Source organism: Diospyros lotus, chromosome 2 (assembly GCF_014633365.1).
Source record: "Diospyros lotus cultivar Yz01 chromosome 2, ASM1463336v1, whole genome shotgun sequence".
NCBI classification, from domain to species: Eukaryota; Viridiplantae; Streptophyta; class Magnoliopsida; order Ericales; family Ebenaceae; genus Diospyros; species Diospyros lotus.
The window spans coordinates 15,258,741-15,277,003 of record NC_068339.1 but is presented as its reverse complement, the minus strand read 5'-3'; the positions used below and the strand labels follow the sequence as shown (position 1 = coordinate 15,277,003).

The following is an 18,263-nucleotide window of genomic DNA, read 5'->3' as shown; positions in this document are numbered from 1 at the left end:
TAAAAAAAAAACTTAATAAAATCTTTTATACGAGGCATATTATGAATAATATGTATTTATTATTTATTTTTATAAATACCATGAAAGAGAGAGAAATCGTCATTGCTGATTAATGAGTGCTCTCCTATAGTAGTATCATTTCCAAGAATAGCCTCCAACTTATAATACCGATGACAAAGTTTGTTCCTCCACTTTCTAAATTTAGGTTTTCCCTAAAAAAAATTAAAATCAAAGAAAAATATTTTCATGACTTGTCAATGATCAAAAGAAACAATCCTGACAAAAAGTTTCATAGTCGATAAAGTATTATACCCTAAAGAACTCATTTCAAGTCAATGCATCGACTGTGACACATTTAGTGTTAGAATCCAACCCAAAATTACTCATACTTAATACTTGATGAATTTGAATATATTCTTTCTTAATAGCCTTCCAACGCACCTTACATTTTTTTGGGACACCGCAACCATACACCCACTGCTTCCATCTTTTATAAGTTCACGCTTCAACATTTGCAACCCTAAGAATAACTGTTTGAATTACAGTTTCGCGCGCTCGACATTTTTATTTCATCTATATATAAATCATTTTAAGAGAGACAGAGAGGTGACTTCTGAACAAGTAGAAGGCGAACAAGCAGATCTAGAAAGCAAAGCAAATCCGCATCTCTATCTTCAATATATATAAGAAAAGATCGATCAATGATGTCCGTGAGCTCAGAACTGATTCCAGTAGAGGTGTGTAAGGGCATCAACGGCCTGGACAAGGTGGTTCTCCGCGAGGATCGCGGCTGGTCTGCTGAAGTAATCGATACTCTCTCTCTCTCTCTCTATACACACACACACACACACACACACACACACACATATATATATAATGTGTATTCTAGATTTCCTTTCGGCTTCCTCGTTAGGTCTGTAATTTTTCGTTGTCTGTGCATAGATTTTCTGTATTGAGGTTGAATTGTCTTGATAAGATTGGATACACATACTCGGATTGGCTTTCTCGTCCGTACTTGGATGGAGACTCAGGGAATTGATAGCTAGCTAGTTACAGTTCTGTGAGATCTGGATAATCTTGATCTTGATCCAAAAGTCTATTTATTATTATCGTATGAAATTCAAGAGAATTGCCTTGTCCAAATACGAATCTATTTCTGAACTCCATAGGCATGCTGTAATTTTTTTCTACATTGCTATGTACACTTCGTGCATGTGATTTAATTGAAGAGCTACCGCTTGCCTGCTGGGCCGCTGGCCACTACTACATCTGCAAGTTAAAAATGTTATTTATTTTAATGATAAATGATTTGATTATTGAAAACATTTTTTATATTTGTGGAGAAGTTGCTGTTCTTCTTTGTGCGTTAAAATGACGTTTAAATTCATGAATTAATACTTTGGTTGGTTCAGGTAGAATGTATAGAAATAGAGCTCCCTTGCCACTGCATCTCTAACCTGATTTCTTCAAGATGATGCTTTACTTTTGATCTAGTGAATCTTTCTGTAGAAATAGAATAAATTACTTTTGATTTTTTCAGTTAATCAGCATATTCAAATTGAATCAAAGAGTCTCTACCTTGTGATTAATTATTAGAAAAAATATCTGATCTTCTCATCAATTAAGTGCATGAAATTGTCCTAGGGAAAACCTTCCTACCAAATATAAGATTTATAATACCAGAAACAAGTTAATCTGCATATATTAGAAAATTTAAGACGCAATATTACCTTCTCTGGTGGTTACAACAGAACAAACTGTATGAACTTTGTGGCGGTGTTTGTTAGTTTCTTCTTTAAAGTGAAAATGTTGACCTTATGTTTCGCTATCAATTTTGTTTTGGTAGATTATACATTTTTTCTGGAGTTAATTAATTAGCTCTTGCGATTAAAAATATGACGTTGCAGTTTCGCATTGTGTATTAGTTATGTTGTTCGTGGTAAAACTTAACCTGTTGCACAGGTGTACCTTTTTGGGGCTCATGTGACATCTTGGAAGAATAAACATGGAGAGGAGTTTTTTTTTTCCAGTAGGAAGGTAAAGTTTAGTTTGAAATAACTATTTTCGTATCATCATTCCAAACTCATCATTCTAAAGTTATTAAATTCATGTTAGAAATTTGAAAACATCATTTTTGATAGATGCACTACACTGCCAAGTTGTGAAGAGTTTTGTTTTGGTTAATATTTCTACTTAGTTAATCTTTTCACCGTCATTGGTGAATCCTGTAATTCTCTTATTGTTTTTCTGTCGTAATCTGTATGGGACCAAGCTTACCTGCCGCTGCATCATCAGTATTCTACTCTACATTATAATGATATGAATGATTGTAATCTATCTTTGCAGGCTACTTTTGAACCTCCATTGAGAACTCACGGAGGCATTCGAATATGTTTCCCCCAAGTAAATGATTCTCAACCTTTCTTCAGTGATTTTCTGTGGTTGCTATCATCTTGATCAAGAAAACTTGCTTTTTATATGCAGTTTGAGAAGCATGGGTCTCTTCAACTGCATGGATTTGCCAGAAGAAGATTTTGGACACTTGACCCAAACCCTCCTCCTCTGCCAGAAACTTCCCATACGAAGGCATTTGTTGATTTGATACTTAAGCCTTCTGGACAGGATTTAAATATCTGGCCTCACAGGTACAGTTTGAGAACCTCCCAAGTTTCCCAATTTAAATCCACTGACTTTTGTTCATGATATGGTTTTTTCAAGAAGATTGCTTTTTATAGAGTTAATAACTAAAAATTGTGCTGGATTTAGCTTTATTTTCTGAAAGGCCTGCTGTATAAAATCTTAATAACCATTCACCACTCTCTTTCTACTTTTCCTGTTCTTTTTCACTTGCAGTCTTTTGATCAGGTTTTAGTACTAATTCCTACCTTCTAATCTCCATTATATTCTCTTGTAGTTTTGAATTTCGATTGAGGGTAACCTTGGCACCTGGTGGAGATTTGATTTTAACATCTCGCGTCAGAAACGTCAACACTGATGGAAAACCATTTTCTTTTTCATTTGCTTATCATCTCTATTTTCCTGTTATCGGGTATGTATTGAAGTTGATTTGTGCATGTTTTCATTTAATAAATCTGCTAAAACAATAATTGCTCCATCTTTTAGTGCTGCATTGACTTTCTAACAGGATTTCCATTTATCAGATTATTGATCCTTTTACAGATATTAAGTTACATTTTTTAATTAATCTTAGAGCAAGCGGCATTAAGGTTTGATCATTCAAGACAAACTAAGGATATGAAAGAGATTCCAATCTAATGTGACTGTCATTTTCTTTAAATGTTGGCATTGATTTTGAGAAAAACTATGCTGTGGTGATTTATCTATGACTTATCTCCTTATCTTTTCTTCTTATCTGGTCAAATATATCTAACTCTAACATGGTAAGTTCTGCCAAGATGACATGTCAGACACGGGGTGTAATGCACACATCATGTCAGTAATTATGTGTGGTATAGGCTTATTCAAATGGTTGGTGCATTACTGTTCCTTCCCCTTTGTGTTTTACCCATACAGTTGGCATCCCTGCAGTGTCTTCTTTGATTTACTGTTCCTATAAAAATCCTATTTTGGAATCTTGATTATTGAGTTGAGTTGAGTTGAGTTGAAATCAGTTGTATGAGAAAAATAAAAAATGATGAATTGGCTATTGGTTGGGGCAACACCATCTTCATGTTCTTCAATTTCACATTGCTCTTTGGCTAATTTTGCTTATTCCCGCGCCCCCTCCCTCCCGGGGAGTTGCCGCCCTAGTGGTTGGCTCATAATCATTGTCTGTGCATTCGTGTCCAAGACTAAGTGGGAAACTTAGATCCATCTCGGGCTTGGTATTGACCCTGTGACTGCCCCCCTCCCCCCGGCGCCCCTCAAAAAAAAAAAAAAAAAACAGAAGGAAAAAGAAAATGGCCTTGGTTTGGGTAAAACTGCTGGCAAAATTGATCTATGTTCTGGTTACGTAATTATTGGAGTTTATGTTGGCGGCTTAGATTAATTAGAACATAATTAATACCATTGCTATGAGCAATAAACTATTACAAATAAATGTTTTATATTCTTTTTGTTTTTTTTTTTTTTTTTTTTGCTTTGGTTTTTCTAACACCTGGTTTACAGCTTTGGTGTGAGTTGAAAATGTTTAGTTCGTGAGGTTGATAACTACCAAGGATTTGTACAAAGTTGTTTGGAAATCAAATCAATTCCATCTTTTCCTTGATAGAGTTTATGATTAGATGCAACCTTCTCATTTTGGTGTCCTTGCATTGAATACAAAGTGGACATACGTTAGGATCATAATGCATCGGTGTATAACAGTTTCTTGGCTATCAAGGCCACTTTTTCCCTTTCTTTTTTTTTTTTTGGTGGATAAATTAATGGGGAATGAACTCAAGTTTTGTAAGACTTATTTTAGTATCATAATGAATTGGTATACAAGAGTTTCTTGGCTATGAACACCAATTTTTTTCTTGCCTTTTCTTTTGATGGCAAAGTCAACGGGACTCAAACTTAGTCTCTTTGCGGGGAATGAACCTTAACCGCTGTATTGTCCCCTAGAGAGTTGGCCTTAGAGACATCAGAAGGCGTCTTAGAGGTTCCCAGAGCCAGGGATATTGCTTTGTCTTTAGTTAACAGAATCCTTGTTATATTGCAGTACTTTGACTTATACAGTTTTTGTTATGTACTCAGTTGACTAGTAAGATTCAGTACTGATAACCTTCTTCTCTTTGTTGATAAGCAAAAAAGTGAATTTGATCAACTTAGCCACTGGAGACGAAGTAACATCTTTGAAGAAAATGTTGAAAACAAATCATAATGATTTTCCAGCAGAAGTGAAAGATAGGAAAACTAGTCAGTGCATAATTTTTTAATGTCAACTAAAGCTTCTTTGCTGGTTAAAATGGAGCATGGAATGGATCTATTGGCTTGAAGTGAAGTAGACAGGTTAAATAATTGGATCCCATCAACCATCTTACTGACTTGTGCTTTTGGAGTAAATGTTTCCTAAACTTAAGCCTCTTATGGTATTCCTGCAAGGGAACCAGAGCGTATGTTAAGGAAAATATTTCAAACCCCACTTTTTTCTCTGTTTTGTGAGTGTTTAGTTGTCTCTATGTTTTCAATTAATCATTATACTGCCCGGTCGCATTTTGGAATAAATTTATTGGTTAACAGGTTTATGGTTCCATTTGTAGTTTTATTTTAGAATCACTTTTGGCAACTTTTGGGAGAATGTAATCTGAAGCTTTGAGTTGGTCTTTTGGTAGTTAGCTTATTTGCTTCAATTCAGTGAAGTTCAGATTGAAGGACTGGAGACGGATTATCTTGACGAATTGAAGAATAAGGAGAGTCTTACTGGAGATGAGGAATCAGAAGTAGGTTTAAGATATGATTGATTTTCCCTATTCTCTATGCGCATCGAATACGGTTTATGCTTGTCATATGTAATATCCATGCAATCATGCAGGATGGTGAATTATACAGTTACAGTGAGGTAAATTCAAAGACTGCAGGGGAGGATCAATGGAAGATTGAATCCGTGCTGACCATGGATGGAATTCCAGGTACATGTGAGAATAGTGATTATTGTTATCGTCGGCCTCACCTAATAGGATTAAGGCCTGTAAATATATATTGTTGTTGTCATAATATTTATTTTTATTCCGGGTGTTCATTATAAATTTAACCTTTTCTTCTGCAGGACCGGGGAGCCCCTGGCTTAAGAAGTTAAAGGGTTTGGTTGATGTTGGGAAAGATGAGACCGACCTGAAGTTGCGTTTGGAGACAGCTGCAGTCGAAAATCCCATAACACTGAACCCCGGTATGGAGTGGAAAGGAATTCTGGAAGTCAATCCTATTAATCCAGCAGCCTAGAAGTCCGTATGCTGGTGTAATCATGTCCAGGTACTTGGCTGATTTTATTATTTTTGTTAACCCATTTCAATATATTGAAATTGGTTCTCAGTAGTTGTTCACGCGTACAAACTTAGATCACTGATTTTCTAAATCCCGTCCTTCTCTTCTGAGTCTACGGCTCACCACATTCACAGTTTTATTTTTGTGGAATCCTGCAGGGTGCTCTGTTGCAATGTTGTTGGAGGACAATAACAAACCTCAGCTCAGGATTTTTGCTAGGCTAGCTATTCTACCCTCTTTACATTGTCTACTTTGGTGGGTTGGAAAGGTGGATTCATGAGTGTAGTTGTCAAATAATCTCTCGAATGATCAGTTGTTTGGAAGAGGCTTCTCCTCGTTTTCGAAAAATATTAATAATGGAATAGGAAAAAAAATATATTTTAGGTATAATAATAATTTTACACATAAAAGATATTTTTAAAAATTTGTTTTTCCTTTACATATTGTTCGAGTCTTTTGTAAAATATTTTTATACGAAAACTGGTTGAGCTTAATTTTGTCTATTTTGACATAAAATATAATATACCTATTTTTTGGTGTTTGGATAAAAAAATTAAGCAAAATAATTTTTGCAGCAAATGTAAAAAATGACTAACAAAAATATTTTGGATTTTGAGACTAAAATTAAAATGTCATTATTAAACCAAATAATTAAAAATTAGCAAAGTGAATAAATAATTAAAGTTTAAGTGACATTGAATATTTTCCCCTCAATTACTAACATAAACACGTTCTTTGAAGTAAAATAATAAGAAATTGACTAAAAGCCATATTGTCAAAAAAATTGAAAAGAATTTGAAAATATTGCATTTTGACCGGTCAATCTTATACTGTCTTAGGATTTACATGGTCAGTGTTATTGACCTCTTTATTTATAATATAAGACCTTCCAAGCTTTATATTGATAATTTATGACTTTGTATTAAGAGAGTTTGCAGCGGAAAGTAAAGAAAAATAATGGAAAGTGTTTCCCATTATTTGATAAAGCAATGAAAACAGATAGAATAGAATGACATTAAACAATAAATAATGTTTATTAATTAATACTCCTTTAATAAAAAATAATAATGTGTGATTAAGCAAAATACATCGTTAAACTTTTAAAGAAATATTAAGATTAGTTTTGTCAGAATGCAATTTCTTATTTAATTTTGTTATACAATTTTAAATTTTTTTTTATTTTCAATTTCTTTTTTAAATGACAATGGTGATATTAATTTCAATTTCTTTAAACCTTTTTACATTTATATATTTCTATATTAGGTATCTTGCTCTTAAACTATTTATATGACTATTTACACTAAAACCACCTTGCTTTAAAATAATTCTAAAAGCCTTCTCTATATGGTTTATGTTTTTTTACTAGCTAGCTAGGACACCCCATTCATTAATATTAACACAAACAATATTAATTACGTGCATGCAGATCCAAGTTAAAATTGATTTCATTGGATCTGACAATTCATTTCTGAGTGTGTTTCAGATTGTCTTCTTGCAGAAAAAGGTGTGATCCTATCTCTCTAAATTAATAATGTTTTTTCGTGTGATGTTCTTTGCCAATTTGATTTATCACCTTGTTGAAGTCTGCATTATGATATGCTCTTTCTTTTCTTTCTGGGGTCCTATATTATGAATAACAATATCAATAAATTTCTAGCACAATATGATCAGACTGGCTAAGTGCTTTAATTAAATATGTATTTTTCATATCCTTTTGATTTCTTGACAATATGGCTTTTAGTCAACTTTTTATTTTTTTATTTAAGAAAAAAATGTGTTTATGTTAGTAAAAAAAATAATTAGTAATTGAGCATATTCAATAATCAAATGTCATTATTAACATGTATAAGGCCTATTTTTAAAAGGTTCAAATCCAAAAACTAAAACAAAAGTGAAAAAAGGACGAGTCTACTAAACAAATGAATCGAAGGGATCTTATAGAACAAAGGATACCCCCACAGTAGACTACTCCCGAATAAAGTACCTAGAGACTCTCATGGGTAGTTTTTTTTTTTTGTAAGGTATTTTTTTTTTTGACATTAATGCAAAACATTATCTTTGAAATCTTCTTCTTGAACGTCTCGATACAACCAAATCTCAAGAGAGCTTAAGACTTCATCACTGTCACCCCTCACCATTATAAAGGCTGGATGACCTCTTCTCTTCCCTCTAGATATGGCACGAATAACACTATGAATACTTTACTATTTTCTCTAATTTTTTATTTTTAAAAAATTTGACTTAAGTATCGAAGAATTTATATAAGAAATGATTTGTATTTTTTGAATTTTTTTTTATGTTTATTTTTTGGGAGGAGAGAGGGGCACCTTAATGTTTTAAAGACATTCCACGATTTCTAAAATTCTATTATTATATTTGAACATTATAGATTTGGTGAATTAATTGAAGATAATTCTATTGTTAGTGTAATGCCTTGTTATAATTTAACTATTAGAGTAGCCAACCTTTCTTCAAAATTTACAAATTTTATGTTAATTGTTGTTGTTTAGATATAATAATAAATTTATAATTGTAGAAAAATATCTATCTCAAGTTTTCAATTTTCGAGAAAGTATGTAAAAATAATAAAAATATAATTTAAGTAAAATTTTAATCATTTCTCGATCGAAAGAGTCATTCTCTATTTATAGAGATTGAGACTATTATGTGAAAAATTATCTAAGTGTTTTGGGATTGTCTATTATGAATCTCTAAATAAAAATTTTAAAGATTAGTTTACTTATTTTTTAATCTAAAAAAAACACCCAACAGAATCTCCTAATAATATATGAGAGAAACTCTTAAAGGGTCATATTACTTGTATGCATATTTTGGATTACATAAGATATATAAATGACATAAATATTTTTTGTCTTATTGCGTCTCACCATTTTAAATGAAGATATTTTAGATATTGATACATTATTATATAATTTAAAATATATATAATAATGTATCAATAATATTTTTAATAAAGAAAGTGGCCTACGAAAAGGTCTCCCAAGCACTATTAGTCCCTCGTGTCTTTCTACTTTAGCCTTTTCCTCTTAGACTTGGCCCACTTTCTTAACTACAACGCCAATGAATTCCTATTTCAAAGAGCCACGGGATATTAAAATTTCAGATTCACACGACACCCATTTGACTTTCTCAATAATTACTCAGAAGTCAGATTTTCGCTGTTTTGATCCAATTTTGTTGGCATTTTCTTGCCTTTTAATTATTTGACAAACAAAGTCTTATCCAATTAGGTTTTGTAAACTTTTATCACTAGAAGCTCTTTCAAAATTTCAGTTTATAATGTATTTCAAAGATCTAAATAGTGAGATTTTAATTTTAGTCTCAAAAACCAAAATGATTTTAATTATTTGCGGTAAAATGATTTTGTTTAAAAATTATTTGATTTATTTTTATCTAAACACTAAAAAATAAGGTTGCGTTCTCTTTGTTGTTTTCAAGTTATTTTTAATTTTTAATTTTTTAAAATAATGAAAACGTATTTTTTTTACTGTTTTTAAAAATGTATTTTTAAAACAAAAAAAAAATATAAAGAAAACTCAAAACAACAAAGAGTGTTTTCATTCAAAACAAATTCAAAACTCAAAACATATTTATTTATTTATTTATTCATATTTTATTATTATAATAAAAAAATATTACAAAATTCATTAACTTTAAAATTAGATATTTTTTTAATAATGTATAAATATTAAATATTCTTAATTTACTGAATAATCAAATTTATTGAATAAAATATCATTCAAAAATTATTTTCAAAATTTCGAAAAGAACCCGTTTTCTAATTTTTTGTTTTGAGAAATAGTTTTTTAAAATGACAAAGAGAACGCATTTTCAATTTTCTAAAAACAGACTACCAAAACAGAAAACTGAAAATGAATTCAAAACTCAAAACTAAAAATTGAAAAATAAAAAGAACGCAGCCTAAGTAATTTTTTGTCAAAACAAACAAAGTCGTTGGCTCAATATATATTTTATATTATAAAATAATTTTCATAAAGAGATTTTACATAAAAATAATTCTTAATATATTAAAAATAAAATGAAACCCACGCCAAATACATACAAATGCTAATTTTGCATGCATTTTTATTTTAAAATATATAGCAACACATGTAATATATTTTACATATTATTTGGTCTTAGCAATGCTTCCACCTCACTAGTCTAATCATTCAACTCGTATAACAATAAAATTACTAAATAAACAGAGGTAAGACCCATCTACTTTACCTGAAGTAAACCAGATCCATGGTAATACGAAATCCACTCCCGATTTTATGAAATTGATAAGGATACTTTGTCTCCCCGGGACATTATCCTTTCATTTATGAATTTTTTGAAAATTATAAACATTTCACACTATAAATAGGGGTCAAAAACACTATTGTAAGGAGATGGACAATAATGATATATTGTTACTTTGTTGGAATAACCAAAAAACAGTCGTAAACTATACATCATTCTGACCGAACCACATAAAAACTTCTATGTGTGTGATTTACTATTTGTTTTCTTTTGTTCCTTCTCTTTGTATTTGTGCTCATTTTTCTCATTGTGAGCCTACAAATCACGGTTGACCAACTCTGAACATCATCAACATTTGGTTGGGAAAATAATTTTTTTTAAAAGAACCTTAGTTTTACCTAAAATATTTATGCAAAAACTATTTTAGGTAGAGAAAAAGCAAACACTATATATTTAACAATGTTTTGCGTTTGAGCGGGTGTGCTATGTAATAATTAATGGATCTTGTTCAAATAATAAAGTATTATAAAATCAGTAAAGACGACGTCGTGAATGGTGCGTGCATGGGAAGGAATAAGTATATTGAAGCAGTTACGACTACTGTACGTAACAACATTAATTACAGTTTTGTGTTCTGGGCAAATTCAAATTATTATGGTATATAAAAGGGAGATATATAGAGGGGTGACTTCAGAAGTGAAAGGTGAAGAAGAAACTCATGAGGTTACTACAGAGAAAGAGCAAGCGAATACACATTATCTCTTTATCGTCTAAAGAGAGACAGAATTATGGCTTGATCAAGACTGATCTGTTGAACTATACTCTCTCTCTCTCTCTCTATATATACATATATATATAATGTATAAACTAGATTTTCTTACAACAATCTCTCACTTGATTTGTAAAATTTAATTTCACTGATTGTGCGTAAATTTTTGTTTTCAAGATTAAATTGTCTTGATAAGATCTTATACTCGATTTGATTTTTCTCGTTTTCTTGTTTATATTTGAATGATAAAAACTTAAAATTGATCGTCGGTTACGTTACGAAAGATCTTGATCTTGATCCAAATCCCTCTTTATTATTATCTTCTAGGATTCAATATAAAATTCATCATTTAAGATGGTAAATCAGTTATGAGGAGTGAAAGATGAGAAATTCAGTCAATGTAAGATTATTTAATTTAGAACTTAAGCTCCTTAAAATGGATTATTGGATACGACTTCTTGGAGCATGGATCTGTCAAGGTAGGATTAAGATCAGGGGCATATCTACCCGGGGGGGAATTTTTTAAAAAATAGACTTTTTAGCCTAAAAAAAAATAAAATTTTTCCAAGTCTCCTCCGCCCCGCCCCAAACCCAACCCCAAATCTATTGCTCCCTTTGCTGCAAACTTTTTTCTTTTAAACAACCTAACATTTTAGCCTTATTTTTAAGAAGACCTAAGGAAAACCAAGCCCATGTGATAATAGCAAGTCACTAGGGTTTGGAAAATTTTTTTAAAGCCCCCCAATTATAAAATCCTAACTCTGCCCCTGATTAAGATATAAGTCTATGTCCTTATTAAATATGGTTTATATATGCTTGTCATATATAATCTATATTTGAATGCAATCATGCAGGTGGACAAAATATACCTTAGCAGCCCTGCAAAGACAGCAATATTGGATCATTCGAAAAGACAGATTTATGCTATTCGCAACGATGGACCCCTGGATGCAGGTGAGAATGGCTTTATAGAGGAGGACACATGACAAGTGGAGGTCTGAGTTTATGTGGCCGACCTGACCTCACCACCCAGACCCAATGCAATTAAGGCATATGATTATTATTGTTGTTACTACAATATATATATAATAATATAGTTATGGTTAATAACTTTAACCTAGCTTGTCTGATCTGCAGTGGTGTGTGGAATCCCTGGGATAAGAAGTCAAAGGCCATGGCTGATTTTGGGAAAGATGAGTACAATCGGATGGTGTGTGTGGAGTCCGCTGCAGTAGAAAATCCCACAAAGCTGAAGCCCGGTGAGGTGAGGAGTGGAGAGGGAGGATGTCAAGAACTGTACTGTATGTTATTCCATCATCCTCGCTTTTTGTTTTTGTAATTTACGCTGACTAGTAACATCCCATTGCAAAGTTGAACACTCTTTAGTGGAAATTAATATGTTAATTCAGTAGGTAAGATGGTTGCCTGACAGCCTGAGCCCGCCGGCGCGGCAATGCCATGTGATCGACTGCTCTCTTCTCACCACCGTCAATAACCCCCTTTTTTTTTTTTTCTCCCTTTTTCTTCTAAGAGTTTGTTAATTGAATTTCATATTTTAATTTAAAAAATATTTTAACTTTATTTTAATATAATCTTATCTTTCTTATTTCAACAAATGTTACTTAAATAAATAAATTAAAAAAACAGCCGAACCGAGTTCTTTACTCAAAACAAAAAATAATAAAACCAATCAAATCAAAATAAACAATCATCGTAAATGTTTTAAATTAATTGGGTATCCAAAGCATTAAAAAAGTGTCATTTGATGAGATCCATTTGAAGTAATGTTAAGCTTCTTGCCTTGAGCGTTATAAAATCAAAAATACACATGTCATCACTTTTAGCCCCATGTAGTTGCCTAGTCGTTTGATTCCCTCTCATCACATGTACAGTTCATTTTCAACGCATAATTCAGATATATAAAATGCGCACTCCCTACCAACTCTGTTTCCTCATTTCACTTTAAATATAGCCTATTGCATGGCCTCCAACTCCATGCACATGCCGGCCAAAGCTGATGCCCTGACCAAACACAGCCAGCTACAATGGAAGGAACTCGTAGAACAACACTAGTACTCCTCCTCCTTGCCTGTCTCTTGTTTCTTTCTCTGCTCGCCACCGCAAATTCTCAACTCAGGACTGATTTCTACAAGGACACCTGCCCCAACGTCGAATCTCTCGTCCGCTCCGCCGTCGCGAATAAGTTCCAGCAGACCTTCGCCACCGCGTCGGGAACTCTCCGGCTCTTCTTCCACGACTGCTTCGTCCGAGTAAGCACAACACTTGGCTGGAATTCCGATTCCAAAAGTTTTTAAGTGACTCCGATCCCTTGCCATGATTAACTAATTTGCTTTATATATATAATATAGGGTTGCGATGCTTCTGTGCTGCTGTTCTCGCCGAGTGGCAAAGCTGAGAAGGATCATCCGGATGATCTTTCACTGGCCGGAGATGCATTCGACACTGTGATCAAAGCCAAGGCGGCTGTTGACAGCGACCCTAATTGCAGAAACAAAGTCTCTTGCGCAGATATATTGGCTTTGGCTACCCGCGATGTCGTAGCCCTGGTATTTACGTATAATTATTATTAATCCAACTAATTATGTGATTAAGTGGGTGGGTTTCTTAAATTTTAACTCATCGATCTCTCATATTATATTAATTAATATGTATATATATATATGGGGTATATATTCTTTATGCAGAGTGGGGGGCCATCGTATGCAGTGGAATTGGGAAGACGCGATGGGCGGATATCTACCATAGCCGGCGTTCAGCATAGTCTTCCACATCCAGACTTCAGTTTAGATAAGCTCAATACCATGTTCACTTCTCATGGCCTCACCCAGACTGACATGGTTGCTCTTTCAGGTAATTAAATTTCTTAATTCAACCAACTTTCACTTATTTTAATGGTAATTTCATAACTAATCTAAGTTTAGTAGGGTTTTTTGCTCTCTTTTTTTTGGAAATAATCATATATTTTGATCAACTTAGTTTATTTGGGTAAAAGCAAAAATACCCAGTACAGTATAGTATATTAAATTAAACTACAAATTTAGTGAAAATTCAGATAAAATTAACAGAAATTATAATCGTTAACTAATTGCAGGGGCACATACGATCGGTTTCTCTCATTGCAAAGCCTTCTCAAAGCGCATTTACAACTTCAGCCCCGAAAATCCGATCGACCCGACGCTCGACAGAAGCTACGCCTTTCAGCTCCGGACAATGTGTCCTATTAACGTTGACCCCAACATTGCCGTTGGCATGGACCCCACTAGTCCCCGAACTTTCGACAATGCCTATTTCAAGAACCTTCGACAATCAAAGGGCTTGTTCATTTCCGATCAGATCCTGTTTAATGACGCCCGATCTCGGGCCACCGTCGACCTATTCGCCTCCAATAATGCGGCTTTCAACGAGGCATTCGTGGCTGCCATCACCAAGCTTGGTAGAGTTGGTGTGAAAACTGGAAATGAAGGGGAGATCCGGCGTAATTGTGCTGCGATCAACTAAAACAATAGAACAAAACTACTGCTACGTACCCATAATAAATAATTTAGACTAAAAGTTAAAAACATTTATTATTTGATGTCACGTAGCTGCAATAATAATATCTACGTAATTCCATCCTTTGGTTGAGTTTGGTTATGGAAAGGCATCTGTTTTTACACAAGTGGGTTGTTGAACATATGAAACACTGCAACCGATGCTTCCAAGGGAAAATACAAGGTTGCGAACTAAATGAATCTAATTCTGAAAAAGAGTTAAAAAGTTTTGATACAAAGCCAGAAGAGTATCTCATTCAGGTCAAGGCCCTCGTGATTTGGGTATCATTATGAACATTGCTATCTCAAGATGAGCAAATTACAGAGACGCACTCCAATTCTCAGGCCATATATATATGCGCACTTAATCAGGTGCCTGTATCTAGATGGTTACACATTTCCACACTAAGTTTGAACTATGATATTTTTTAACCTTCTTACTACAGCTAGCTGAGGATGTTCAACAGCCTCCCCAAGAACAGTAAGGCTGCTTCTGTAGGAACATGTATAAACAGCTCTAATTTACATTAGTAATCATCTTCTTCTTCCCTAGATCCAAAGAATCTCCTGATGACAGCTGCAACAGCCCCAAGAAATAAGAACAGAACCAAGGTGTCGAATCCACCCCCAACGCCAATGGCAACACCAGGACCTGGGGCGAAGAATGAAAACGGTGACCAACCCCACCCTCCATAATACGGTACACCGAAGCCATACCCATACCCACCGATTAGGGGTGGGGCAACTGGAGGATTGACATAAACATTGGTCCTGCTCACAAAGGCAAATTTGTCTTCACATATGTAGCATTTGAATTCTTATAATGATAAAGTTGCACTTGGAAATTTCTTAGAAAATAACTTCAGACAAGGATGCAATTTTTACCATGGAATCTTTGCAAAGGAAATATCAGTGCATTGGCAGAGAGAAACATATTGACAAAAATAAACAGAACTTCTTCCTCGAAGGGCAAAGTATCAGAAAAGGTAAATGGACTGTGTTCCTTTAGCACAATATTCACTCTTCAAAATCATGCATGGCGATGTGAATGTCCATAATCTTATCAAAGGAAGGTTAGAAACAATATGATATTAGTGAGAACAAGAAGATATCAGCCAACAAAGACAAGCACCTGCTACAAGCGTAATCAAGTATTGTTTATAATTAGTGCGGACACCTTTTTGATGAATCTTGTTCCTAGTTATAAGGTCCACTGGTATTGAGCATCGGTCTCTGCAGTAGGCGTAAATGATAAACCCCATTACTAATTGGAAGATCACCTGGTATTTGATACTGGCAAAAGTTTCTTTGAAAGCTAGGAGCTTCAATCAAGGACAAAGGAAACAAGTGATATGTGATGAAGTTCTACAAATTTGTGGCATGTAGGAATGGACAATAATCCCTTTTCCATACCAATATTAAAAAAAAAAACCACACAGGATATATGCTGCTCCTTAATGTCAATCTCAGTATATATGTTGGAGGTAGCACCAACAAATGTCTCCTGTCAATTTTCCTGACATATGTATCTGTTTTGTGATGGCACTCCTTAATGTCAATCTCAGTATATATGTTGGAGGTAGCACCAACAAATGTCTTCTGTCAATTTTCCCGACACATGCATCTGTTTTGTGATGGGACAATATCGACTAAGTTGAAGTCCATAGAAACACTGATATTTCTGTCTCGGTCACAGTGTTGTGGTTTGTTTCTGACCACATACCACAAAAACCATCAGTGACTGGCATAGAAATATACTCCATAGCTGGGGTGCCAATGACCAAGTTATCAATTAAGAATAACCTCTATATAGGTAACAACCATAACATGCACGGAATCAACACCATACTTCTAACCTTTTCCATCCCCCTCCAAGCAAATATCATCTAATAATGCACAAGAATGAGAATTGAAGTAACTTTTCATCCATTTTAAATCAATGATCATGCAAGGCAGTTGTAACTCTAATCCATACAGAGAATAGGATTTGAAGGCAAGCCACTCAAGAAAATTATGCTCATCAGATGCCATGCTATTTAATAAAATTACCTTATTGAGGCTTGATTGAAAAACTTTGATTGATTAAAAAATGATGCCCAAAGGGTGTCCCAAAAAATAAACTAAAAATGAAATAAAAACTTTGGTTGATCGTTCACTAAAGATATATACATAAAAATAGCTGTGTTATCCTTTCCCCTAAAAAAACCCTAGTTCCAAACATCACAGTATTCAGATTTCTCAGTCCTGATAATGCAAGAAATTGGCAGTAACCGCCATCATTTAGCCTACATCTAGCTATAAAAATTTTGATTTTTGAGTATGACTGATCAGGCTTGACTTCTTGAAGGAGCTCCCAGTGCAGCATCAAGGCTTCACAGAATGTAGATTGGGGCAATAATCCATAAAAAAGCTATGACAAATGAAAAGGGCAAGGAACTATTGGGGAGGGACAATCGCACACCGTTTAGGGAACTGCCCTTACCCACAAGGGTTTTTTTAAGGAAACTTTATGGCCATGCACATGCACCTTTGAGCCGAAGTGAATAATACCACGGAACAAACAAAGTTCCATTCTCATTTGACAAACATAACATATATAATTCGAAAAATTGAGTACAATACCATCTATAATAGTCATAATTTAGCAATTTTAGACCCTCATAGCATGAGCTAGCTAGTAAAGTTCACCTTAATTACAGAGCTTTCTTCAACTCTAAAATGCCCCTCGAGGGTAGCCAAATTGGGATCCACCACAAATTAAATGCACTTGAAGATTCATAAAGTTACCTTGAATTGTTGATTCTTGGTAAGGACGACTGGGGAGCTGACGACCGGAAGGCCTGACCGCCGACCCGGCCACCGGTCTTGGCGGCTGATGCTGGGTCAACTGAACCCAGTGTCAAAACCCCAGCTGCCAATGTCACTATTGCCAGCTTTGCCAATTGATTCTCATTCTTCCTGTAAACACAGATTCCAAACCAAAAATTGTCCCAGAAAACTGTTAGGAAATCAGCTCAGTTATTGTAACCTATTTACAGAGAAAGGATAAAGAAAGAAACCCGATGCTCAGTGAGCTTCAAATTGGGCATAGAAATCTTACCTCTGTCATGGATTGGGGTAACTATATTAGATATATATATATATATACATATAAACATATATTTATGTATTTACCTTGAGGAATCTTTGGGATCATCAGATTGGTACACAGATGAGATGGGTCTGTCATTCAAAGGAATCACAAGCTTGTTCCTGTTTTTATTGGTGGGTTTGAGGGTTGAAGAAAGGGCGTTGGCCAGGAAGCTCTGCTGATAGAAAGCTATGGACATCTTGCAGCTGGATTCAACTAGGAAACACAGTATCTGTGTTTGTTGCACCTTAAATTCTTGCTCTGCTATTGATCTATGTCGGCTTTAATGTTGGCCAATCTGGTTTTCTTTGATTTTCTGTCCTGTTTTTCATCTTTGCTGAATTATATATATTATACTGTATGCAGTAAATGGCTTATCCACCTCATGACTCTGAAGGTGCCACGTGGCTGGACAGTAGTCGCTGAGACGAAGTTTCAAGAAGCCAGATATTTTGTTGCTGAATTGTGTGTGTGTGTGTATTTTACTTACAATAGCTCAACATGAGTGTTATTTACTCAAAATAATTTAGTACTTAGAGAAATACTTTTTTAATTATCCATAAAGAATATATGATGAAATAAGTTACTGCCAATTAACACAGACAATCATAATGGAGCTAGG

The 18,263-nt window shown here is 34.1% G+C and overlaps 3 protein-coding genes across 4 annotated transcripts; 2 read left to right on the top strand and 1 right to left on the bottom strand.

Annotated features, from left to right (window-relative positions):
• Positions 1-701: 701 nt before the first annotated feature.
• On the top strand, positions 702-11,946 carry LOC127794666 (putative glucose-6-phosphate 1-epimerase). Its single transcript, XM_052325913.1, has 7 exons — positions 702-803; positions 1,963-2,037; positions 2,347-2,403; positions 2,485-2,645; positions 2,915-3,049; positions 5,300-5,384; positions 11,815-11,946. The coding sequence occupies exons 1-7, from the start codon at positions 702-704 to the stop codon at positions 11,944-11,946; spliced, it is 747 nt and encodes a 248-aa protein (XP_052181873.1).
• Positions 11,947-12,943: 997 nt separating this feature from the next.
• Positions 12,944-14,614, top strand: LOC127794546 (peroxidase 16). Its single transcript, XM_052325722.1, has 4 exons — positions 12,944-13,230; positions 13,330-13,527; positions 13,666-13,831; positions 14,073-14,614. Exons 1-4 carry the CDS (start codon positions 13,006-13,008, stop codon positions 14,477-14,479), a joined length of 996 nt encoding a protein of 331 aa, XP_052181682.1. The 5' UTR covers positions 12,944-13,005; the 3' UTR covers positions 14,480-14,614.
• An 86-nt stretch (positions 14,615-14,700) lies between these two features.
• On the bottom strand, positions 14,701-17,977 carry LOC127794547 (uncharacterized). 2 transcript variants are annotated; one of them, XM_052325725.1, is made up of 4 exons: positions 17,686-17,977; positions 17,299-17,469; positions 15,397-15,533; positions 14,701-15,282 (listed from the first exon to the last, which is right to left on the bottom strand). In XM_052325725.1, exons 1-4 carry the CDS (start codon positions 17,838-17,840, stop codon positions 15,242-15,244), a joined length of 504 nt encoding a protein of 167 aa, XP_052181685.1. In that variant the 5' UTR covers positions 17,841-17,977; the 3' UTR covers positions 14,701-15,241. The 2 variants fall into 2 exon arrangements, with proteins under 2 accessions (XP_052181685.1, XP_052181684.1); XM_052325724.1 differs by lacking the exon at positions 15,397-15,533 and having other exon boundaries at positions 17,686-17,976.
• Positions 17,978-18,263: the final 286 nt, after the last annotated feature.